The 24,132-nt window shown below is 34.9% G+C and overlaps 1 protein-coding gene across 5 annotated transcripts in view; it reads right to left on the bottom strand.

Annotated features, from left to right (window-relative positions):
* Positions 1–24,132, bottom strand: part of STRN3 (striatin 3) — a 108,762-nt gene that overhangs the window by 52,981 nt on the left and 31,649 nt on the right. For all 5 annotated transcript variants that reach the window (XM_012773458.2, XM_012773456.2, XM_012773457.2 and 2 more), the window contains exons 2-4: positions 6,503–6,606; positions 6,003–6,076; positions 904–985 (exon numbers count right to left, since the gene is read on the bottom strand). In XM_012773458.2, coding sequence (XP_012628912.1) covers positions 904–985; positions 6,003–6,076; positions 6,503–6,606 — 260 coding nt within the window. The remainder of the gene's footprint in view (positions 1–903; positions 986–6,002; positions 6,077–6,502; positions 6,607–24,132) is intronic.

Below are 24,132 nucleotides of genomic sequence, written 5' to 3'. Positions count from 1 at the left end.
AGTATTAGAAAAGTACAATGGATTATGGGCTTCATGCTGGAGCTAAGAAAACAGAAATAAAATTAAAGCAACCACAGATAGATGGTAAAGAAAATGAAGTAGTCAAGAATCTAAAGATCAAAGTAAGGTCAGAGAGTAAATAACATGAGAATTGGAGTGACAGAGGTAAAAAGAACACATGATGACTATCCAAATTATGAATATTACAGAGGTAGTACAGTTTTAGGTAGTAAGATCAAAAGCCTGACCAAACATTTCACAGAGTTACTCAACTAAAAAGGTAAAAATGTTCAGAGTTGAGAAGGTTAAGTAATTGTAAATTACCCAGGTTAACAATAGGGTGCAAATTCCAAAGTTTTCAAAATACCAAGAAAAGAAAAAATACGTAAAAAGGTAATAAATAAGATTTGCCCCAGAAGTATCAATACTGACAATATAGCAAAGAAATCAAACATCAAAAGGGTTCCTTAAAAATTAAAGGAGGATTTAACAATCTACTTCTGAAAAGTTTCAGATGACCTAGTCCAGAAGGAATTTCAGCTGCATTCCTATACTAAACCAGTCACACTCCCACTTAAAAGAGAAACTAAATGTGTAAATTTTGCACTGACAGGGATGGAGAGGTCTAGAAGCATGAACTCTATATTGTTTTTGTTCTGGCCTTCGAATCATCCACTCTTGGAGACATTCTACCCTGTAAATAAGAAAACATCATCATCCTGAAACTCAGAGGAAACAAACTTTTAAAAAGATCCAAGTTATCTACAAAGCAAAAAAGCAGCAACACAAAAAACATACACATTGTCCCACTACAACTAAATGATTTTTACTTGCAAATTAACTTATTGTAAGTACTTTCATACCTAGATCCTTAAAGAAAGCTGAAAATAAATCATTACTCACTGTCTTAACAGCTGTCTGCCTTGCTTCCACGTTAACTGGCTATTCTGGGGTGCTGTGGGAGCCTCTGTGTCTTTGGTTTCTTCTAAAAATTTAAAAAAAAAAAGAAGTTTTACATGCTTATTTCAACTCTTATAAATACTGCTAAAGTTTTCTTAGGGATTAATTCCTAAAAAACAAAACAAAACAAAACAAAAACCTAAATATTCCTAAATATTTCCTAAAGACAGGAAAAAATTAACTTTAGTTACTGTGGGTCACTCAATTGAAGTGTGTTTGTTCCAATAACCCAATCACTTAGATACTACCCTCTTCCATCTTAAAATTAGAAAAACCCAGTGTACTAGGGATTCAAAAATCAAAGCCCCAGGCTTTGAGATGAAATTATGAAGATAATTAGATTTTTTAACTACTAGAATGCTGCTGAATTGATTGCTTTTGAAATTAAAAAGCTGTATTACATAAGCTATTCAAAAATCAAGACTAAGATATTAGGTATATATAAAAATACTGAATAACTTATTTGAATCTGCACCAGTAGATCTTAAGTCTATACAAGACTTTAGCCAATTTTACTTTTGTAACTAAGAGTTAAACCAGAAAATAGTTTTTACTACAGGTAAAGAGTCATGTTTTATTTGCAAATAATGAAGTGTACGCCAAAAAAAAAAAGTTTAATAAACAGTGTAATTGCAGGTGAATTAAGCTCTCAAATAGTATCTCAAGTGAAATTTAAAACTACTTATGGGCACTTATGTTACAGAAATATTTTCTCATAAATTCTCATTATTACGATAATGACAGTGAAGAAGAGAGGGGCTTGGAAAGTCAACCCCCACACTAAATATTGAGAACTCTTAGAATGGCTCACAGTCATTGTTAGGCTCCTAGGCTCCTCAAATTCACTTAATACTTACTGGTAATAATTAAAGTATCCTCTGTAGGCATTACTCCTCTAACCCTAACAATCACATTATTAATAACTTTTTATTCTTCTCTCAACAAAAGCACACCTTTGATTTCTAGAAATAATTCTATTTCGAATAGTCCCACTGCTTATTTTTCTATTTACAATTAGTTCTATTTATAACACTTTACTTTTTTTTTTTTTTTTTTGAGACAGAGTCTCGCTTGTTGCCCAGGCTAGAGTGAGTGCCGTGGCGTCAGCCTAGCTCACAGCAACCTCAAACTCCTGGGCTCAAGTGATCCTCCTGCCTCAGCCTCCCGAGTAGCTGGGACTACAGGCATGCGCCACCATGCCCGGCTAATTTTATATATATATACATTAGTTGGCCAATTAATTTCTTTCTATTTTATAGTAGAGACGGGGTCTTGCTCTTGCTCAGGCTGGTTTCAAACTCCTGACCTCGAGCAATCCGCCCGCCTCAGCCTCCCAGAGTGCTAGGATTACAGACGTGAGCCACCGCGCCCGGCTAACACTTTACTTTTTAATCACATATACCACGTAACCACTGAAGGAAAAAAGACATTCAAAAAAAAAAAAAAAAAAGAAGAAGAAATACAATTGCCCAAAATCCTATCACCAAGAGTTAACAACTGTTAGTACTTGAGAGTTTATTATTCCATATTTTCTATATGAAAATATATACATGACTAATATAACACTCCCTTTTAAAAAAATGAGCCAATGTGTGTCCCGCACTATAATCTGCTTTTAATACTTAAGGTATCTTGAATATTCTCTATATGGCAGTATAGATTAACATAAAAAAGGATTAAATAATATTCTATAGAAAGTATATACCTATTTAATTAATCCCCTAATGTTGAAATTAGTTTCCATTTTCTCACTATTGTAAATGTTGCTAAGGATATTCTTGAAGTACATCAAATATATAGCTCAAGAAATCTTTGAACACGCCCATGTAATCAATACCTAAATGAAACAAAACATTATCATCATCACTAAAAGCTTTCTTGTGCCCTCCAGTCACTAGCCACTCTAAAATGAGTATCACTACTACCCTGATTTTTTTTTTTTTTTTGAGACAGAGTCTCACTCTGTTGCCTAGGCTAGAGTGCCCTGGCATCAGCCTAGCTCACAGCAACCTCAAACTCCTGGGCTCAAGTGATCCTCCTGCCCCAGCCTCCCGAGTAGCTGGGACTACAGACATGCACTACCATGCCTGGCAATTTTTTTCTATATATTTTTAGTTGTTCAGCTAATTTCTTTCTATTTTTAGTAGAGACAGGGTCTTGCTCTTGCTCAGGCAGGTCTCGAACTCCTGAGCTCAAATGATCCACCTGCCTCAGCCTCCCAGAGTGCTAGGATTACAGGCGTAAGCCACTGCACCTGGCCAATACTACCCTGATTTTTAACAACTAGATATCGGAATTTGATATCAATTATTTCTATCAATTTTCAATTTTATGTGATCTATCCATTTTGTCACATTTGGCTGTAGTTTGCTCACTTCTGTTCTAAACAGCATTGCTATACTAACATATCACAATATATTTATTCTAATAGTGAAGGGCAATCTCATTGTTTTCAGATTTTTGCTATAAATAATGATACTATGAACATTCTTATACAAGCCTTGTGGTTAACACGTTATGTATTTCAATGAGAATTATTGGGTCATAGGGTATGTATGCTATATTCACTTTAGTAATATCGTCAACTCACTTTCAGAGCAGCATTATCAATTTACAATCCTAGCAATAATTTCTACAAGTTATGATCACTATCATTCCACATCCTCATCAACACTTGATATTGCCTCTTTTGAGTTGTAGCCATTCTGGTCAGTGTCTAATTGTATTCCATTGTGGTTTTAAGTTGTATTTTTCCAATACCAATAAACACCAAACATCATCTCATATGTTTACTGGCCATTTAGATATCCTCTTTCATAGGATGCCTTTTCAAGCTTTTTGCCCATTTTTCTATCATATTGTCTATTTTCTAAATGTACAACAAAGGGAGCATTTTGACATATTTGGATATACTCTCTTTTATAAGGTTAAGTTAGGCTATATATATTTGCATTGAGGGAGGGATATAAACACTTGCATGTCTTATACTTCTATCAAATCAATATTTTGCACATTTTCTTTTTTACATTGATCTATCTGTGGGAATACAAAAGGCAACATTGTTTCACTTAATATTACATCCATATATAATTTGACATAAATAATTTTATACCATTTTATTTGCTTAACGTATTTTTGTCAGTCTTTCTTTTGTTTTCCACTAGACATGTTGCATAGCTGTTTTTTGTTTGTGAAGAGACAGGGTCTCATTCTGTTGCCCAGGATGGAGTATAGTAGCATCATCATAGCTTACTACAGCCTCCAACTCTTGAGCTCAAACAATCCTCCCTGCCTCAGCCTCCAGAGTACCTGGGAATGCAAGTGTGCGCCACCATACTCAGGTAATTTTTTTTTAAAGAGACAAGTCTTGCTACATTGCCCAGGTTGGTCTCAAACTCATGGCCTCAAATGATCCTCCCACCTCAGTGCTGGGATTTATAGCCCTGCGCTACTGCACCCAGCTGTTTTCCAGTAAACATCCTGAATAGTTTTTCTATACAAGTAAAAAACATTTTACTTTGCGGTTATATTGTGTCTCATGTAAATAAGTTACTTTGATATTATTTTATTCCTCAACTTGAGGAATTCCAGGTACGATGTGTATGTAACTAGCCTCCTTCCTCATATTACAAAGACCAAGCCCTCTAGTTCTAGAAAGTGTTTACTTATTTTCTGATTATTGTGGCAATACTGGAAAGAAAATGAGTCAAAAAAAAGCTCTGAATCCATCAGGTTTCTTCTGGTGAAGCCACTGTACTCCCTCTAACTGTAATAGGACTACTGTAGTAAACAAAGTTCAAAATATATAGACCTTCTTTCTATTATTTATGCTTGCTTTTCCCATGGAGATCATAATATAGTTTCCTCACATTCAAATGAGCCTTCATAACCACTAAAAAGCCACATTAAAGAAAACCTATGCCACTCCCATCTTGGTCTCTTAATTTTATATATATAACAACTGGAACAAATAATAAATAGTTTTGCTGCAAGAAGAAAGCAGTCAAAAAAATAAATCCACTGTAGGCTGTACATATGGTATATGTTTCTGCCAAGTTCTAAGTATTTAATATTGGACTAAAAACCAATTAACTAAATTTTTACTATAACACCTAACTTTAAAAATTCACATATAAGTTTTGTTTTTCCTACCATATATGCTTTATTAGGTATGAGACAACTATAGAAGGAGATGAAAAATCGTATATCCAAATAAAGAAGGTTTTGGTTTTTTTTGTCTTAGTAACTAGCAACCAAGAACAGTATAGCTTTTAATTTGCACTATCAAAAATGTGTATATAACTGAAGTTCTAGACATACCTGAGAAATAAGAAATTGCTAGTAATTTTCCCAAATCCTAATCAAAATATTGTCCACTCTTTCTATTCAAATTATAATCACACATAGCCCTAAAATTAGCATTAAACAGTTAGCCCTCTCCTATATCCAGTCTCTTCCTTCACTGCATAATTGTTCCTCAGATACTACTCTCACACTCACTATCTGCTTTGTAAAGAACAAAGCCAACTGAAGAAAATTTTTTCCTTCTCTCCTATTTGGCTGACTCTGTAGATGCCAAACCCAGTCAAATTTCCAATTATGTTTAGGACTAAAATGAGTTAATTAGAACTTCTTCAGATTAAAGGGACTTTTTTTAATTCTTTTTTTTATTTTCCTGAAGAAAGTCAGCAGGTAAAGGGACTTTTAAATAATAATAAAGCTTATACAGACTGGGAAAAGAATTGTCCAGGTAGAAAACCAGCTATTCCATTAGGTTCTAGCTCTAATTACTACTAAAAATACATCTGCAGTTCTACACAGGTTTCAACGCAAGGAAAATAGGACAAGTAAGCTCAGGATTGAGAAGTAGAAGAAACTACTTACCTTTATTTATTTAATATTTTTCCCAAATTCTAAGTAGTCTTTACAATAGTCAATCATCTGTCTAACTAATGCTACCAAAGCAAAACAGGGGTAAAGACAACATGTCTGCTACATAAAAGAGACCTTTAAAAAAAAAGTAACAAAAGCATCCAGTTTACCTGATTCAAAGGTTGGCATTTTCAAATCACCTTGGTTCAGTTCTGTGCCGTATTTTAATTTGTGATATTTTGCCCTGAAAATTAAATAATACATTGTTAAAAAAATAATTTTTTCCTTTTGTGACTATTACTATTCATTACTCCAATAACAAAACATTAAGATGAATGTGTTTCTTTAAACTTTATTTGCAAAGAATACCGAAGAATGTACCACTGTAAAAGAAAAAAAAAGCAAATTTCCCAAGTAACACACATATCCAAGTGAAGAAAAATTTTCCCTGATCTTTTTAATTCCAAAATTTAAATTCTTTAATAAAACACATTATTTCAACTTAACTTTTTAAATCTCTTTTGCTTTTCTTTTCCCATATACGAATCTAATCAAAATATCATCTTCTATGTGGACAAGGATTTTAGAAAGCTGTTAAATACACTGTACAATGGTATAAATGAGAATACTATTGTTCTACTTGATTTATAAGAAAATGAAGCACACATACCTTTCTTGTTTTAATGCATACTCTAACATCTTTATTCTTCTTACTAAATCCTTCTTTAAGTTCTCCTGACCTTTTCTTTCCCCTTGTAGAAATGCTATCCGGGCCTAAAAATATAAAAGATACATTACTTTCATTTTTCCTTAAACACATATAGGGAACTGAAAAGAAAATAATAATGCAAACCTTTGCACTTTTACTCATGACAGCAAGATTTAATTCATAAAAATGGTTGACCAAACTTTCTGTTAGATAACATGATTACTTTAAAAATAAAACTACAAATTAGCTATTTGCTTGTAATCAATCCTTAGAATCCCTAAGATTAATATTTAAGCTTTATACAACCTTGAAAGGAAATTTTTATACATAAAAATTACACCTAATTCCTAACATACAAATCACAAAGAACTGAAAGGCAGTATTATAGCCACAAGTAGATTTATATATTTCAGAAAATGAGACATTGCTTATTTCAAAAAAATAACTGAAGAGTATTTTGGAAGCTTTTCTTTCCTGAAACACTGGAAAATTTATAATCTTTCCATTTTACCATGCCACTCCAAATTGTGTTTCAATTCTTGCGATACCAGATAGGCAAATAGTTTGTTGGGCCACCATACAATCTATGACCTCATTACTTTCTGTTGTCATTTTTCTACTGTGAAAGGATTTTTTCTTCCTAATTGTGGTATTTGCCAAGAAAGGCAATTCTTTGCCTTTTTCTGGCCCTTCCCAGAATGTCAGCCTCCTTTACCCACCCCACACTAAAGGATAATATTGAAAGACACTGGCATCTGTATGTAGACATTTACCATTATGCACACATTCACAACAAAACTTTCACATAGGGTAGAATGCTCTTACTGAGATGACACATAGGTATATTTGTTCAGTAGGAGACAGAAAGCTACTTAGTAAGCTAAATTGTCATTAAAATAACTGCTGTCATCCAAAACTCTTCTCTATTATCTTTTTAAAAAACTCATATTAAATCATCCTTAACTCTTCAACACTTGAGAAATTATAAACCGATACATAACACTTATAAACATAACACTTATAAACACAACTTTCCAAATAAAAATAAAGGTCTGGGAGAATGGTAAAGATTCAGAATCTAACAGTCTAAGATCCTGAAAAAAATGGCATCACTTATCAATGACTCTCTTGAGCTTTGGAGCAAAGGTAAAACATGTCAATTTCATCATACATTTTCAAGGAAGATTCTGATTGGATTTTTCTCCTATGTAGCCAAACTATTTAAAAAAAACAAACATGAATCATATACAATAAAACCATTATGTGATTTCAATTTTAAAATAATAAGCATTCTACTATTACCAGTGAAAAGCTGAAACAAACTTTCTGCTTTTTAAGAAGTAGTAATAAGTGGTTTCTGATTGAGAAAGGCGTTGAGATTAAGTGAAAGTCATAATGCCCTCTAAGAAATTAAAATAAAGACTACACATGTAATAGTTCCTATTAGAATCTTACACTGTTGTGAGAATTGATTTTCACTTCTTTCTCTTCCGTTTTTGTTACCAACCCATCCATACTTAGAGAATCTAGTAAATCAGACAAACAAGCACAAACCACACATAAAAAGCAAGAATCTCAAAGCAGTTACTGAACAGGGAGCTGAAGGAAGATAATTCACAAGGATTTAGGACAAGGAAAAGGTTCAAGAATTTGCAAAAGAAAACTTGAAAAAAGAATCATGGATTAATCAAAAACATGTGGGGGAGAAAAAAAGGGGGTGACAAAGAAGCCATGAAGACTGGAACAGACCTTGTGACCTAGTATCGCCAAGTATCTAGAGCGTACTTGACTGAAAAGGTAAAGGTTATATCTGATAGTCATAATAATGATCAATTAAATAACAGATTTAGCACTTGGTACAAGATCACTGATAATGGACTTTTCAGCTATATTTTACAACATCATCTCTGCAAATATACTTTAAAAAGTAGCCTCAAGAAATATATTTACAGTGGTATCAAAAAATAAAAGTACCTAGAAATAAACCAACAATGATGTGCAAGATATCCATAGAGAAAATTTAAAAATTTAACAGAAGCATAAAAGACAACCAAAACAGACTAGAAGAGTCATTACTATAAAAATATCAGTTTTCACCCAAATTGATCAACAGACTTAATTCTAATCAAACTCTGAATTTGTGTCTGTGTGTAAAACTGAACAAGCTGACTCAAATTTACACAAAATTCAAATTGCCAAGAATCAAAATAATTTATAAACAATGAGGTGGCAGAAATTGCTTTACCAAACATTAAGATGCATTATAAAGTTACAGAAATTAAGACAATGATTGGTATAGAGATAAAAAAATGGTCAAAGAAACAGAAAGCCCAGAAACAAACTAAAGCATATAAGGTCACATGATTTATGAAAGGTAGCAGGGCAGAACATCGAGAAAATGATGATCACTTCAAAAATACTACTCAGGCCTGGCCCAGTAGCTCACACCTATAATCCCAGCACTTCTGGAGGCTGAGGTGGGAGGATCACTTGAGGCCAGAAGTTTGAGACCAGCCTGGGCAACATAAAAGGATACCATCTCCACAAAAGAAAAACTTTTATTTTAGCTGGGCATGACGACACAGGGCTGTGGTCCCAGCTATTTGGGAGGCTGTGGCCAGAGGAATGCCCGAGCCCAGGAATTCAGTTACAGTGAGCTATGATTGTGCCACTGCACTCCAGCTTGGGTGACAGGTCTCTAGAAAAGAAAAAAAAAATTTGCAAACCTAATATCAGACAAAATAGGCTTAAAATTTGTAAAGGTTACAAGAGACAAGGAAGATTATAATATATAATACTCACATGCCACCTAACTATGCTTTGGTAAATTATAGACTACCCATATATGACAGTGGTCCCAAAAGATTATAATGGCACTTAAAAATTCCTATCACATAGTGACACAGCATAATCCATTACTCATGTGTTTGTGAAAATGCTGGTGTAAACAAACCTACTGTGCTGCCAGTTGTATAAAAGTATAGTACATACAATTACATATAGTACATAATATTTAATAGATGACAATGTTACTGATTTATGTATTAACTACCCTATACTTCTTATCATTTTTAGTGTATTTCTCCTCCTTATTAAAAAAAAAGTTACTTGTGAAACTGCCTCAGGCAAGTCCTCCAGGAGGTAGTCCAGAAAAGGCATTGTTATCACAGACGCTGATGGTTCCATGTCTGTTATTGCCCCATAATACATTAAGCAAAAATTGACAGAATTGAGGGAAAAATGGACGATACTAGTTGGAGACTGCAATACCCCACTGTAAATAATGGAAAGAACGAGACAAATGATAAGTAATAAAATAGAAGATCTGAACAATTCAGTAAATCAACTAACTCTAACAGACATATATGGAAAATTTTACCCAGTGATAGAATGTACATTCTTCTCAAGAGCACATGGGACATTTTCCAGGATAGATCACATATGTTAAGTCACAAATTAAGTCTCAATAGCTTTAAAAAGACAAAGTTTCTTCTCTGATTGTAACCAGATGAAGTTAGAAATCAATAACAGAAAGAAAACTGGAAATTCACAAATTTGTGAGAATTAAACAACATACTCTTAACAAATAGATCAAACAGAAAAATCACAGGGACGTCAGGAAACAGAGACAAATGACAACAAAGGCACAACATACCAAAACTTATGGGACACAACGAAAGCACTAAGAGGTAAATTTATAGCTAAATGCTATATTAAAAAACAAGAAAGATCTCAAACCATACAACTTAAGAAACTTGAAAAAGAATAAACTAAACTGAAAGTTAGCAGTAAGAAGGAAATAAAGATTAGAGCAAAGATAAAAGAAAGAGAAAAATCAATGAAACCAAAAGTCATTTCTTTGGAAAGATCAAATAAATTGACAAACCTTTACCTAGATTGACCAAAAAAAAGGGAAGACTCAAATTACTACAACCATGGCCAGGCGCAGTGGCTCACGCCTGTAATCCTAGCTCTTGGGAGGCCGAGGCGGGCGGATTGCTCAAGGTCAGGAGTTCAAAACCAGCCTGAGCAAGAGCGAGACCCCGTCTCTACTATAAATAGAAAGAAATTAATTGGCCAACTGATATATATATGTAAAAAATTAGCTGGGCATGGTGGCGCATGCCTGTAGTCCCAGCTACTCGGGAGGCTGAGGCAGAAGGATCGCTGGAGCCCAGGAGTTTGAGGTTGCTGTGAGCTAGGCTGACGCCATGGCACTCACTCTAGCCTGGGCAACAAAGCGAGACTCTGTCTCAAAAAAAAAAAAAAAAAAAAAAATTACTACAACCAGAAATGAAAAGACATTATTGTCGATTCCACACAAATAAAAACAGTACTATGTACACCAACAATCGGACAACCTAGATGAAATGGACAAATTACTAGAAACAAAATCTACCAAGACTGAATCACCAAGAAACAGAAATCTCTCAACAAGGAAAAGCTCTGGATCTGAAGGCTTTACTGGTGAATTCTAACAAACATTTCAAGAACAAACTCCAATCTTTCTCAAACTTTTCCAAAAATTTTAAGAGAGGCCGGGCGCGGTGGCTCACGCCTGTAATCCTAGCTCTTGGGAGGCTGAGGCGGGCGGATTGCTCAAGGTCAGGAGTTCAAAACCAGCCTGAGCAAGAGCGAGACCCCGTCTCTACTATAAATAGAAAGAAATTAATTGGCCAACTGATATATATATATAAAAAATTAGCCGGGCATGGTGGCTCATGCCTGTAGTCCCAGCTACTCGGGAGGCTGAGGCAGAAGGATCGCTCGAGCCCAGGAGTTTGAGGTTGCTGTGAGCTAGGCTGATGCCACGGCACTCACTCTAGCCTGGACAACAAAGCGAGACTCTGTCTCAAAAAAAAAAAAAAAAAAAAATTTTAAGAGAAAGGAATACTTCCTTACTCATTCTATGAGACCAGCATTGCCCTGATAACCAAAGCCAGTCAAAGACAGTAAGAAACTATAGAACAATAAATATATCCTTATGAACACTGACACAAAAATTCTCAAAAAAATACTAACAAACTGAATTCAGCAGCATTTTAGGAGGATTATATTCATGACCAAGTGGGCTTTATGTCTATAATGCAAAAGCACTGCTCAATATAAGAAAATTGATAAATGTAATAAACCACATTAACAGAATGAAGAAAAAAGCCTTGATTATCTCAATACAAAAAAGTCATTGGACACAATTCAACACCTTTTCATGATAAAAATACTAAACACAGAAGAAACTACCTCAACATAATAACAGCCATATGTGAAAAACCCACAGCAAACATTATACTCTATGATGAAAGACTGAATGAAAGCTTTTCCTCTAAGATCAGGAACAAGGCAAGGATGCCCACTTTCATCACTTCCATTCAATATGGTACTAAAAGTCCTAGATATTAGGAAAGAAATAAAAGGCAACCAAATTCAAAAGGGTAAAATTATCCATTCACAGATTACATGATGTAGAAATCCCAAAGATTACACAATAACGTTAGTACTAATAAATGAACTCAGCAAAGTAATAGGATATAAAGCCAACACATAAAATCAGTTGCATTTCTATATACCAACAATGAACAACCAGAAAAGGAAATTAAGAAATTCATTCCATGCACGATAACATAAAAAAATACATATATCTAGAAATTAACCAAGGATGTGAAAGACTTATATAATGAAAACTACAAAAACACTGCTGAAAGAACTTAAAGAAAACAAATAAATGGGAACATATCCTATGACTGTGGATTATAAGACTTACTATTATTAAAATGTCAATACTACCCAAAGCAATCTACAAGTTCAATGCAATCCCTATCAAAATCCCAATATTTTGGGGCACAAATAGAAAAATCCATCATAAAATCCAAATGGAATCTCAAGGACCACTAAATATGGAAAATAAAAAACAAAACAAACAAAAACACAGCACAGAAACAAAAAATAGAAAAACAACTTTGAAAAAGATGAGTAAATTCAAGTCCCCAAACTTTCTGATTCCAAAACATACTACACAAAGCAACAGTAATCAAGATGGTATGCCTGGCATACATATGGACATATAGACAGAAGGAATAGAGTGTAGAGCTCAGAAATAAACCTTTGTGTATATGGTCAAATGATCTTCAACAAGGTGCCAAGACTACACAATGGGGAAAAGGACAGTCTCTTCATCAAATGGTACTATGAAAACTGGATACCCACATTTAAAAGAATGAACTTGGACCCTTCCTAACATCATATACAGAAATTAACTAAAAATGTATCAAAGACCTGAACATAAGAGCTAAAAACTATAGAACTCTTCCAAGAAAACATAGGGAAAAATCTTCATGACAGTGAATATGGCAATTATTTTTTAGATATGATGCCAAAAGGACAGACAAAAGAAAAACCAAATTGGATTTCATTAAAATTAAAAATTTTGTATTGATGGACACCATCAAACAGAATGAAAAGGCAACCTAAGGAATGGGAGAAGATATTTACAAATTATGTATCTGGTAAGGGATTTCTGTCCAGAATGAATACACAACAAATTCTGGCCAGGTATGGTGGCTCATGCGTGTAATCCCAGCACTTTGGGAGGCTGAGGTGGGAAAAATCACTTGAGGCCAGGAGTTCAAGGCCAGTGTAGACAACATTTCACCAAAAAAATGAAAATCAAGAAATGAAAATATGGCCGGGCATGGTGGCTCACACCTGTAATCCTAGCACTCTGGGAGGCCGAGGTGGGTGGATTGCTCGAGGTCAGGAGTTCAAAACCAGCCTGAGCAAAAGTGAGACCCCGTCTCTACTATAAATAGAAAGAAATTAATTGGCCAACTAATATATATAGAAAAACTTAGCCGGGCATGGTGGCGCATGCCTGTAGTCCCAGCTACTCGGGAGGCTGAGGCAGGAAGATTGCTTGAGTCCAGGAAATTGAGGTTGCAGTGAGCTAGGCTGACGCCACGGCACTCACTCTAGCCTGTGCAACAAAGCGAGACTCTGTCTCAAAAAAAACAAAAACAAAAACAAAACAAAAAAGAAATGAAAATAAATATATAGCTAAGTCCTAAAACTCAACAACAAAAAAACCAAACCACCCAAATAAAAAATGGGCAAAAGGTTTGAACAGATATTGCTCCAAAGAAGAGATACAAATGGACAAAGCAGCACACGAAAAGATGCTCATATCACTAATCAGAGAAATACAAATGAAGACTGCAGCAAGATATCACCTCATATCCATTACGATGGGAATAATCAAAAAACCAGAAAATAACATGTGCTGGTATGGAATATAAAGAAATTGGAGGCCAGGTGTGGTGGCTCATGCCTGTAATCCTAGCACTCTGGAAGGCCAAGGCAGGCGGATTGCTCGAGGTCAGGAGTTCGAAACCAGCCTGAACAAGAGCAAGACCCCGTCTCTACTATAAATACAAAGAAATTAATTGGCCAACTAAAAATATATAGAAAAAATTAGCCAGGCATGGTGGCGCATGCCTGTAATCCCAGCTACTCGGGAGGCTGAGGCAGAAGGATCGCCTGAGCCCTGGGGTTTGAGGTTGCTGTGAGCTAGACTGATGCCACAGCACTCTAGCCTGGGGCAAAAGAGTGAGACTGTCTCGACAACAAAACAAACAAAAAAAGGAATCGGAACCTTTGTTCACTACTGGTGGCAATATAAAATGGTATAGACACTAAGGAAAATACGCAGTTCTTCAAGAAAAAAATTCACACAAGGAGAAGTACTCTGAATAGGCTTCTATCTATTAAAGAAAATGAATCAACAATTAATAACCTTCCAAAATAGAAAGCATCAAGCCCAGATGGGTTCACTGGAGAATTCTATCAAACATTTAAGGATGAAATTATATCAATTCTCTACAGTCTCTTCCAGAAAACAGAAACAAAGGGAACACATGCTAACTCATTTGATGAAGCCAGCATTACTCTAATATTAGAACTAGGTAAAGTACATTACAAGAAAGGAAAAATACAGACTGATATTCCTCATGAACATAAATGCAAAATTCAACAAAATATTAGCAAATACAACAATGTATACAAAGAATTACACATCAAGACAAAGTAGGATTTATTTCAGCTTTGCAAGGCTGATCAACATTCAGAAATATATTAATGTAATCCATCATTAATTGGCAAAACAAGCTAAAGAAGAAAACCTCTAAGATCATATAGAAAAGCATTTCCCAAAATCTTATCCCCATTCATGACAAAAACTCTCAGCAAACTAGGAATAAAGAGAACTTCTTCAACTCGATAAAGAATATATACCAAAAACCAATAGTTTAAATATCATAATTAATGATGTGAAACTAGAAGCTTTCCCCCCTAAGATCAGGAACAAAGGAAGAAATGTCCTCTTTTATCACTCCTATTCAACATCATAATCAAAGTCTAGGCTAATGCAATAGATGAGAGAGAGAAAAAAAAAGAGAGACAAAGAATGAGAAGGTAGAAATAAAATTCTTTGTTTGCAGATGACATGACTGCCTACACTGAAAATCCTAAAATGCCAACAAAAAGAATCCTGGATCAAATAATCAATTATAGCAAGGTTGCAGGAAATATACAAAAGTCCATTGCTTACCAATGAACAATTGGAATTTGAAATTTAAAACATAACATTTATCTTAGCACCAAAAACTGAAATTCTTAAGCATAAATCTAACAAAACATGCACAAGAGGAAAATTATGAAACACTGCTAAGAGAAATCAAAAAAGATCTAAATAAATGGAGAGGTAGTCCATGTACATAGATAGGAAGACTCATTATTTTGAGATGTTAATTTTTCCTTATTTTATCTATAAATTGAATGCAATCCCAACAAATATCCCAACAAGCTATTTTGTGGATACTGAAAAACTGATTCTAACTAAAGTTTATAGGGAAAGGCAAAAAATCCAGAATAACAAACACAACATGGAAAAACAACAAAGTTGGAGTACTGATACTAACTACCCAATATCAAAACTGAATATAAAAGCTACAGTGATCAAGACGGCATAGTACAAGTCAAAGAATAAACAAATAGGTTAACAGAACAGAACAGATAGTCCACAAATAAACCCCCCCAAAATATAATCAGCTGATCTTTGACAAAGGAGCAAAGAATAGTCTTTTCAACACATGGTGCTAGAACAACTGGATATTCATATGAAAAACATTTATCTAGACAAAGATTTTGTATTTTTCAAAGAATTAACTCAAAATGGATCATAAGCCAAAACTATAAAACTGCTAGAAGGTAACTCATGAGAAAATCTAGGTGACCTTGGGTTTGGTGATGAGTTTTCAAATACAATATGAAAAGCACAATCCATAAAAAAATGGGTAAGTTGGATTTTATTAAAATTAACAAACTTCTGCCCTGCAAAAGGCATTCTTAAGAGAATGAAAAGACAAGCCACAGACTGAGAGAAAATATTTATAAAACACGTATCTGATAAAGGACTTACATTCAAAACATACAAAGAACTACTAAAATAACTCTTATATTTTAACTAGCTCTTATTAACAATCCAATTTTAAAAAAGACAAAAGATCTGAACAGACAACTCACCTAAGAAGATATACAGATGGCAAATAAGCATATGAAAACTAGCATGGGCAACATGCAAGACCCTGTCCCTAAAAAAAAAAAATAAAATAAAATAATCAGCTGTGCATGGTTAGCACATGCCTGTAGTCCTAGCTACCCAGGAGGACTCCTTGAGCCTGATCAAGCCACTGCCCTCTAGCCTGGGTGACAAAGCAAGACCCTGTCTCTTAAAAATAATAATAAGCAGGCCGGGCGCTGTGGCTCACGCCTGTAATCCTAGCTCTTGGGAGGCCGAGGCGGGCGGATTGCTCAAGGTCAGGAGTTCGAAACCAGCCTGAGCAAGAGCGAGACCCCGTCTCTACTATAAATAGAAAGAAATTAATTGGCCAACTGATATATATATAAAAAAATTAGCCGGGCATGGTGGCACATGCCTGTAGTCCCAGCTACCCGGGAGGCTGAGGCAGAAGGATCACTCGAGCCCAGGAGTTTGAGGTTGCTGTGAGCTAGGCTGACGCCACGGCACTCACTCTAGCCTGGGCAACAAAGCGAGACTCTGTCTCAAAAAAAAATAAAAAATAAAAAAATAATAATAATAATAAGCATATGAAAACATACTCAACATTGTTTGTCATCAGGGAAATATAAATTAGCAAATTTAAACAATGAGATCCACATCTACTAAAATGGATGAAATCCAAACCACTGACAAAACCAAATGCTGGTAAGGATGTGGAGGAAGAGGAATTCTCATTCAATACTAGGGTCTTGGCATTGTGCAAAATGGTACAGACACTTAGGAAGACTATTTGGCAATTTCTTACAAAACTAAACATACTTTTACCATGTGATTCAGCAATCACACTTCTTGGTATCTACTCAAATGAGCTGAAACACTACATCCACACAAAAACCTGCACACCAATGTTTAAAGCTGTTTTATTCATAATTGCCAAAACTTGGAAGCAATCGAGGTGTCCTTCTACAGGTGAATGGATAAAGAAACTGTGGTACATCTATACAAGGTAATATTATTCAGTGCTAAAAATAAATGAGCTATCAAGCCATGAAAAGACATGGAGGAAACTTAAATGCATTATTACTTTTTTTTTTTTTTTTTGTGAGACAGAATCTCACTCTGTTGCCTGGGCTAGAGTGCCAGGGTGTCAGTCTAGCTCACAGGAACCTCAAATTCCTGGGCTCAAGCAATCCTTCTGCCTCAGCCTCCTGAGTATTTGGAACTACAAGCATGCGCTACCATGCCCAGCAAATTTTTTCTATATATTTTTAGTTGTCCAGCTAATTTCTTTCTATTGTTAGTAGAGACGGGGCCTCGCTCTTGCTCAGGCTGGTCTCAAACTTCTGAGCTCAAGTGATCTTCCCGCCTCAGCCTCCCAGAGTGCTAGGATTACAGGCTTGCGCCTCAGCACCCAACCCTAAATGCATTATTAAGTGAAAGAAGCTAATTTGAAAAGGCTACATACTGTATGACTCCAACTATATGCATTCTGGAAAAGGCTAAACTATGGAAACACTAAAACGATCAGGGGGTGAGAAAAGGGGATAAACACGCAGAACAGAGATTTTTAGAGCAGTAATACTTTTTAATACTATAATGATGGACACATGTCATTTGTCTATATCCATAGAATGTACAATACCAAGAGAGGTCCTTAACCCTAAACTATGGACTTTTGGTAATAAAAATGAGTCAAAGTGGCTTTATCAAGTGTAACAAATTTTCCACTATGGTGTAGGATGTTGACAATGGGGGAGGCTATGCATGTGTTGGGGCAGGGACTACATAGGAAATAACTATACCTTCCTCTCAATTTTGCTATGAACCTAAAACTGCTTCTTAAGTCTATTTTTAAAAAAAGAATGAGCTAGCAAGCCATAAAAAGACATAAAGGAAGTTTAAGTGCATATTTAAGTGAAAGAAGCCAGTCTGAAAAGGCTAAATACTGCATGATTCCAACTATATGACTTTCTGAAAAAGGCAAAACCATAGAGACAGCAAAAAGATCAGTGGTTGTGCCAGAGGTTCAAGGGTGGGAGGAAGATGAATAGGTGAAGCACAAGGGATTTTTTAGGAGCAACGAAACTACTCTGTCTGATATTGTAATGGTAGATACATAACATTATGCATTTGTCAAAAGCCATAGATCTGAAGTAAATGAACTTCAGTTAGTAATGATGTATCAATACTGGTTCATTAACTATAGCCAATGTACCACTCTAATACAAGATGTAATAATAAAGAAAAATTAGGGGGAGGGAGCCTACGGGAGCTCTATCTGATCAACTGTTCTGTAAAATTAAAATTGTTCAAAATAAAATCTTAATTAACAAGTGTTAGTGAGGATGTGACAAAATTGGAACTTTGTGCATTGTTAGAACTATAAAATGTTCCGACCATTAAAGGAACAGTATAGAGGTTCCTCAAAAAAACTAAAAACAGCAATACCACTTAACTCAGCAATTCTGCTTCTAGGCTTATTAGTATATCCCAAAGGATTGAAAGCAGGGTCTTGAATAGATATTTGCACACTCATGTTCATAGCAGCATTATTCACAATAGCCAAGAGATGAAAGCAACCCAACCACCTATCAACTGATGAATGAACAAACAAAATGTAGTATATACATACAATGGACTATTATTTCAGCCTTAAATAGCCAGAAAATCCTGTCACTTGATACGGCATGGGGGAACCTTAAGGACATTATGTTAAATGAAATAAGCCAGTCACAAAAAGATAAATACTGTATGATTCCACTTATGAAGTATCCAAAGCAGTCAAATTCACAGAAAACAGAAAAGTAGAATGGTGGTTATCAGGGATTGGGGGAAGGGAGAAAAGGAGAGTCGCTTAGAACTTTAGAATGAATTAAAATTACAAGAAAGTAACACAATACCAGATTGGCTAAATTTTAAAAAATACAACAATACTATTTGTGGAGGAAGATGTGAATCAAAACAAACTCTTATAAACTATTTATGGAACTATAAACTGGTATAGCCTCTTTTGAAAAGTTTTGCATTACCAATTAAAGTTGAAGATATAAACACTCTAAAACCAAAACTCCCTAGGAAAATACCCAACAGAAAGGCATGTATAAATGCATGTATCAGCCCAGGCATGGTGGGTCATGCCTATAATTCTAGCACTTTGGGAGGCCAAGGCCAGAGTGTTGCTTGAGGCCGGGAGTTCGAGACCAGCATGAGCAACATAGCAAGACACTATAGCAAGACACAAGACTGTCTCTACAAAAATTTTTTTAAAAAATTAGCCAGGTATGGTGGCATATGTCTATAGTCTTAGCTACTCAGGAGGCTGAGGCAGGAGGATAACCTGAGCCCAAGAGTTTGAAGCTCCAGGGAGCTATGGCCACACCACTGCACTCCAGCCTGGGCACAGTGAGACCTTGTCTCTCCCAAAAATAATAATAATAATTAATAAATGTATGTATGTATTAGGAGATATGGTAAAATCATACACCCAGGACCATTATGCATAATAGTCAAAGACTGCAAACAACTTAAACATCCATCAACTAGAAAACAGATAACTCTGTAGACTCATATGAATACCATACATTACGAAATACTATGCAGCCAAAGAAATGAACAAACTATGTATAACACAGAAGAACCAGCATGTTGAGGGAAAAAGAATCAAGACACTAAAGAACATTCTATATAATTTCATTTATATAAAGTTCACTATCAGGCAAAACTAAACTGGTAACATTAAGAAAAACAAGGATTGCTAAAAAGGCTAGTGGCTAACTTTATGGGGGAAAGCAGCAACAGTAATTTGGAAGGGTAGGTTTCTAGGGTGCTGGCAATGTGCTATCTCTTGATCTCTCTAGAGATAGTATTATGGTTGTTCTCTTTATAATGCAGAAGGTCTCTGACTTATGATGGTTTGACTTTAAATTTTTTAATAGCAATACAACAATACAACAGAAATTGTACTTCTAACTTTTTATCTTTTCCCATGTTAGTGATTTGCTAAGGTCAACACTTTAGTATAAAATGGGCTTTGTGTTAAATGATTTCCCCAACTGTAGGTTAAGGTAAGTGTTCTGAGCATATTTAAGGTAGGCTTGGCTAAGCTATGACGTTCCTTGGGTTAAGTATATTAAATGCGATGTGTTTTTGATTCACAATATTTTCAACTTACTTCAACAGGTTTATCAGGATGTAACCCCATCATAAGTCATGCACTGTGACTCGTTAAACTGTACAATTATGTTTTATGTGCTTTTTTTGTATATATAAATTATAGTTCACGATTTTGAAAGTTTTTTAAAAAAAATCTCACTCCTAAGGATTAGATTTAAGAAGTATGTTTTGGCATGGTGTGGTGGCTTATCCCTGTAATCCTAGCACTTCCGGAGGCCACGACAGGAGGACTGCTTGAGGCCAGTAGTTTGAGACTAGCCTGAGCAAGAATGAGAACCTCGTCTCTACAAAAAAATAGAAAAATCAGCCAGGCATAGTGGTGCAGGCATGTAGTCCCAGTTACTAGGGAGGCTGAGATGGAAGGATTGCTTGAGCCCAGGAGTCTGAGGTTGCAGTGAGCTATGATCACGCTACTGTATTCTAGCCTGGGCAACAGCAAGACTCTGTCTCAGGGAGGAAAAAGTATGTTTTTATTGTGAAAATAAGGTCACAGACCTAGGTCCTTCAGATATGAGAAGAAAAGGCTCTACAATGGAATGTGTGGTTGCTTCAATAAAAGGACTTTTAAAAATACTAAATATTTCATTTTTTATCTACCTAAGTGGACAAAATTTATTTTTAATTATTTTGATCTGAAGAATATAATGGTTGAGTAGGTGACTAGCTTCTGATTCATTACCACAAACATACTGCAAAGGCAAAAACTAACTTTTATAAACTAATTTCCATATTCAATTTCAGTTGAAAATTCAGGGTAACAAATCTTACTGTTGATTTTGAAGATAACTTTTCTTCCTTTGAATACAAATAAAGGTGATCATTTGGGACCACATTTATACATCATCTGATTTCATTCCACAATCAGTATGTGACTATCACATGAGAAGTACTTCCTATTTGTTGATATTTGCTAGCAGGTAATCTTTTTTAGCCACAAGACCACTAGAGGTCACCAGTGCAACACTTTCAACATTGATTGAGCTAAAGGATCAGCCTAAAGGTTGATTCTCAACTATAGTTTCCAAAAAAAAAAAAAGTATCTTGCTTAAAACAAAGAAATAAATTTCATCAAATTTGTTCTATTGCAACAGTTTTCTTTATTTAAACAAATTTTGTAAGTAAAGGCAGACATTAGATTTAGGTGAGTTTCATTTAATGATTTTAAACATTCTTTTTAGCACTTACTGAAGTACTAAAAAAAATATTTAGAAACTGCAACATCATTCAGGAGCAAACTTTAACATCCAAGGAATTAAAAAAGAAACTTGTAAGTACTTTAGGTCTGGAAGCAAATTAATGGCAAATTCAGATTACAGCAATTAGTAATAAAACCATACCACTATTTAAAATAGTAGGTTCTCAAGAAACTTCAGTACCCTGGCTCCTTAAGCCCCTTTTAACAGTCAACTAAAACTATACATGTGAATTCAAAGCACTTAAATATTTGGGGCCAGATGGGGTTCAGATGTAAATAATTATAAGATAAAGAGCCAGGTGACCCACTAACATTTTACACAAAGCAAAGAATACCAAAAAGGTTATCATACAAAGATTTCAAAACCTAGCTCATTGTATCAGAATCACCAGGGAGCTTAGAATTCACACACACACACACACACACACACACACACACACACACACACACAGATTTATCTAATAATTCAGTGTGTCAAGGCAGGCACAGAAACTTTTGTATAATCATCACTTAAATACTTCAAGTATTTAAGTAGTCAAGGCCCTCACTAACAGGGTGCATACTCAATATCTTTTCAAGAATGGATAAACAAAAAAGTGCACACAAGAGTTCATAAAAATAACATTTTCCAGTTTTATTGATGGCAAAGAATTCCAGGGAAAAGAAAAACACTAATAAAATACTAAAATGTTCCAAAGCAAAGAAAACTTATACTTTATTTTTTCTCTCTTCTATTTATGACAGAGCCTAAAATAAAGTTTAATAAAATATCAAATACCACCACCATCCTTTAAAATCCCAATGTCATTTTACATGGCAATAATTTGGTTTAAAGCATAATACTCAATTTTTTTTTTCCTGAACCTAAGATACTCAATTTTTAAAGGGCAAGCCTGTATTCCAGTAACTTCATATTCATCTGGCATTTTAAACCATAGCCACACATAAGCTCCTTTTCCATAAACAGGAAGTTTACCCCTTGGAGGTATGAAACTTTAAGCCATTTTGATGGCATTTTCATTTCTTTTTTAAAAATTATTTTATGTAGAGATGGGGTCTCACTATGTTGCTCAAGCAGGTCTCAAACTCCCACACCTTGCTCTCCTCCCAAAGTGCTGGGATTATAGGTATGAGCCACCTCAAGTGGCCATTAATGGTACTTCCTTTAAAAGATGTTTCCTTTTATCAGGAAAAAAGTGCCCTGAAATAAAAAAATAAAAAAAATAAAAAGATGTTTCCTTTAACACTGGGGCTCTTATCAAAAAAAAAAAAAGATGTTTCCTGATATATTGACCATTTTTTAAAATCTGTTATAAACAATATAAAAGTTCATAAAAATTCTGAAATACTGCAAAAGCCAATAACAGGGCACTGACTCAGAATCTGCAGAAGAGAATTAAACACTGCAGAATAGAATTAAACACATCCTGAGCTGCACAGAGGCATTTCCCCTATCAGACTATATACTTAAAATATTCTGTTGACTTGGCTGGGCGTGGTGGCTCACGCCGGTAATCCTTGCATTCTGGGAGGCCAAGGCGGGCGGATTGCTTGAGATCAGGAGTTCAAACCACGCTGAGACCTCGTCTCTACTAAAAATAGAAAGAAATTAATTGACCAACTAAAAATATATAGAGAAAAAATTAGCCGGGCATGGTGGCGCATGCTTGTAGTCCCAGCTACTTGGGAGGCTGAGGCATAGGATCACTTAAGCACATGAGATTGAGGTTGCTGTGAGCTAGGCTGATGCCACAGCACTTACTCTAGCCTGGGCAACAAAGTGAGACTCTGTCTAAAAAAAAAAAAACAACATTCTGTTGACTTCAAGAGTTTTCTCACTCTCTTGCTGAGGCTTGTTATCTATACTACTGCGGTACTGGCAACATGCTTCCCTCTTTTCCCAACCATTCTATTTTGCAGCAAGCTGGGAATCCAAATTATGACTAAGTTAAAAACAAATGGACTCTATTACTTATAACTTATGTTATTTCTGTATTTTTGAAAAGAAAATGAAATTCTTTATATAATATGGTGGGCTATCCATTTTTTTAAAATAGACTAAAGAGTTCTATTACATGACTTTCATATTTTTATTTCATTTTTACTGCTCACAAGATTGATTCTTTGGGTTGAAGTCACTGACAAGAGAATCTCGAGTAAACGAAAGATTGAACTATCATAAAACAACAAATAATAATGGTTTCCACACATTAAATAACACAGTACTTCACAATGAGTGGGGGGGAAAACACACTGGTTGTAGGGCAGATTTAACATTCTTAAGCTGTAGTATGTTTCTTGAAATCTTTTTATTAACCTCAAGAGATAAAGATTTCAGATTTTACAATGAAAATAAAATTACAAATAATTTTACAAGCAAGTTTTCAAGAGGAATAACTTAGATTCATGTATTGTTCTTAAAACTCAAAGTACTTTTAATAATTAATAAGATAGTTACTGGTTAGGTAAGCTATTTTAAATCATTACAAATTTTGTTATTAATGTGAGAAAAAGACTTAGCTATGTAGTATAATTTTCACTAGTAGAGGTTCACATTCCTTCACCAATGCCTGTGAAACCACATACGTTCTAGAATTTATTACTAGAGAGTATATACCACATATTGCATTAACATCTGATCTAACACAAATT

Source organism: Microcebus murinus, chromosome 6 (assembly GCF_040939455.1).
Source record: "Microcebus murinus isolate Inina chromosome 6, M.murinus_Inina_mat1.0, whole genome shotgun sequence".
Lineage (NCBI taxonomy): Eukaryota > Metazoa > Chordata > Mammalia > Primates > Cheirogaleidae > Microcebus > Microcebus murinus.
This window is presented reverse-complemented; position numbering and strand designations above follow the sequence as displayed.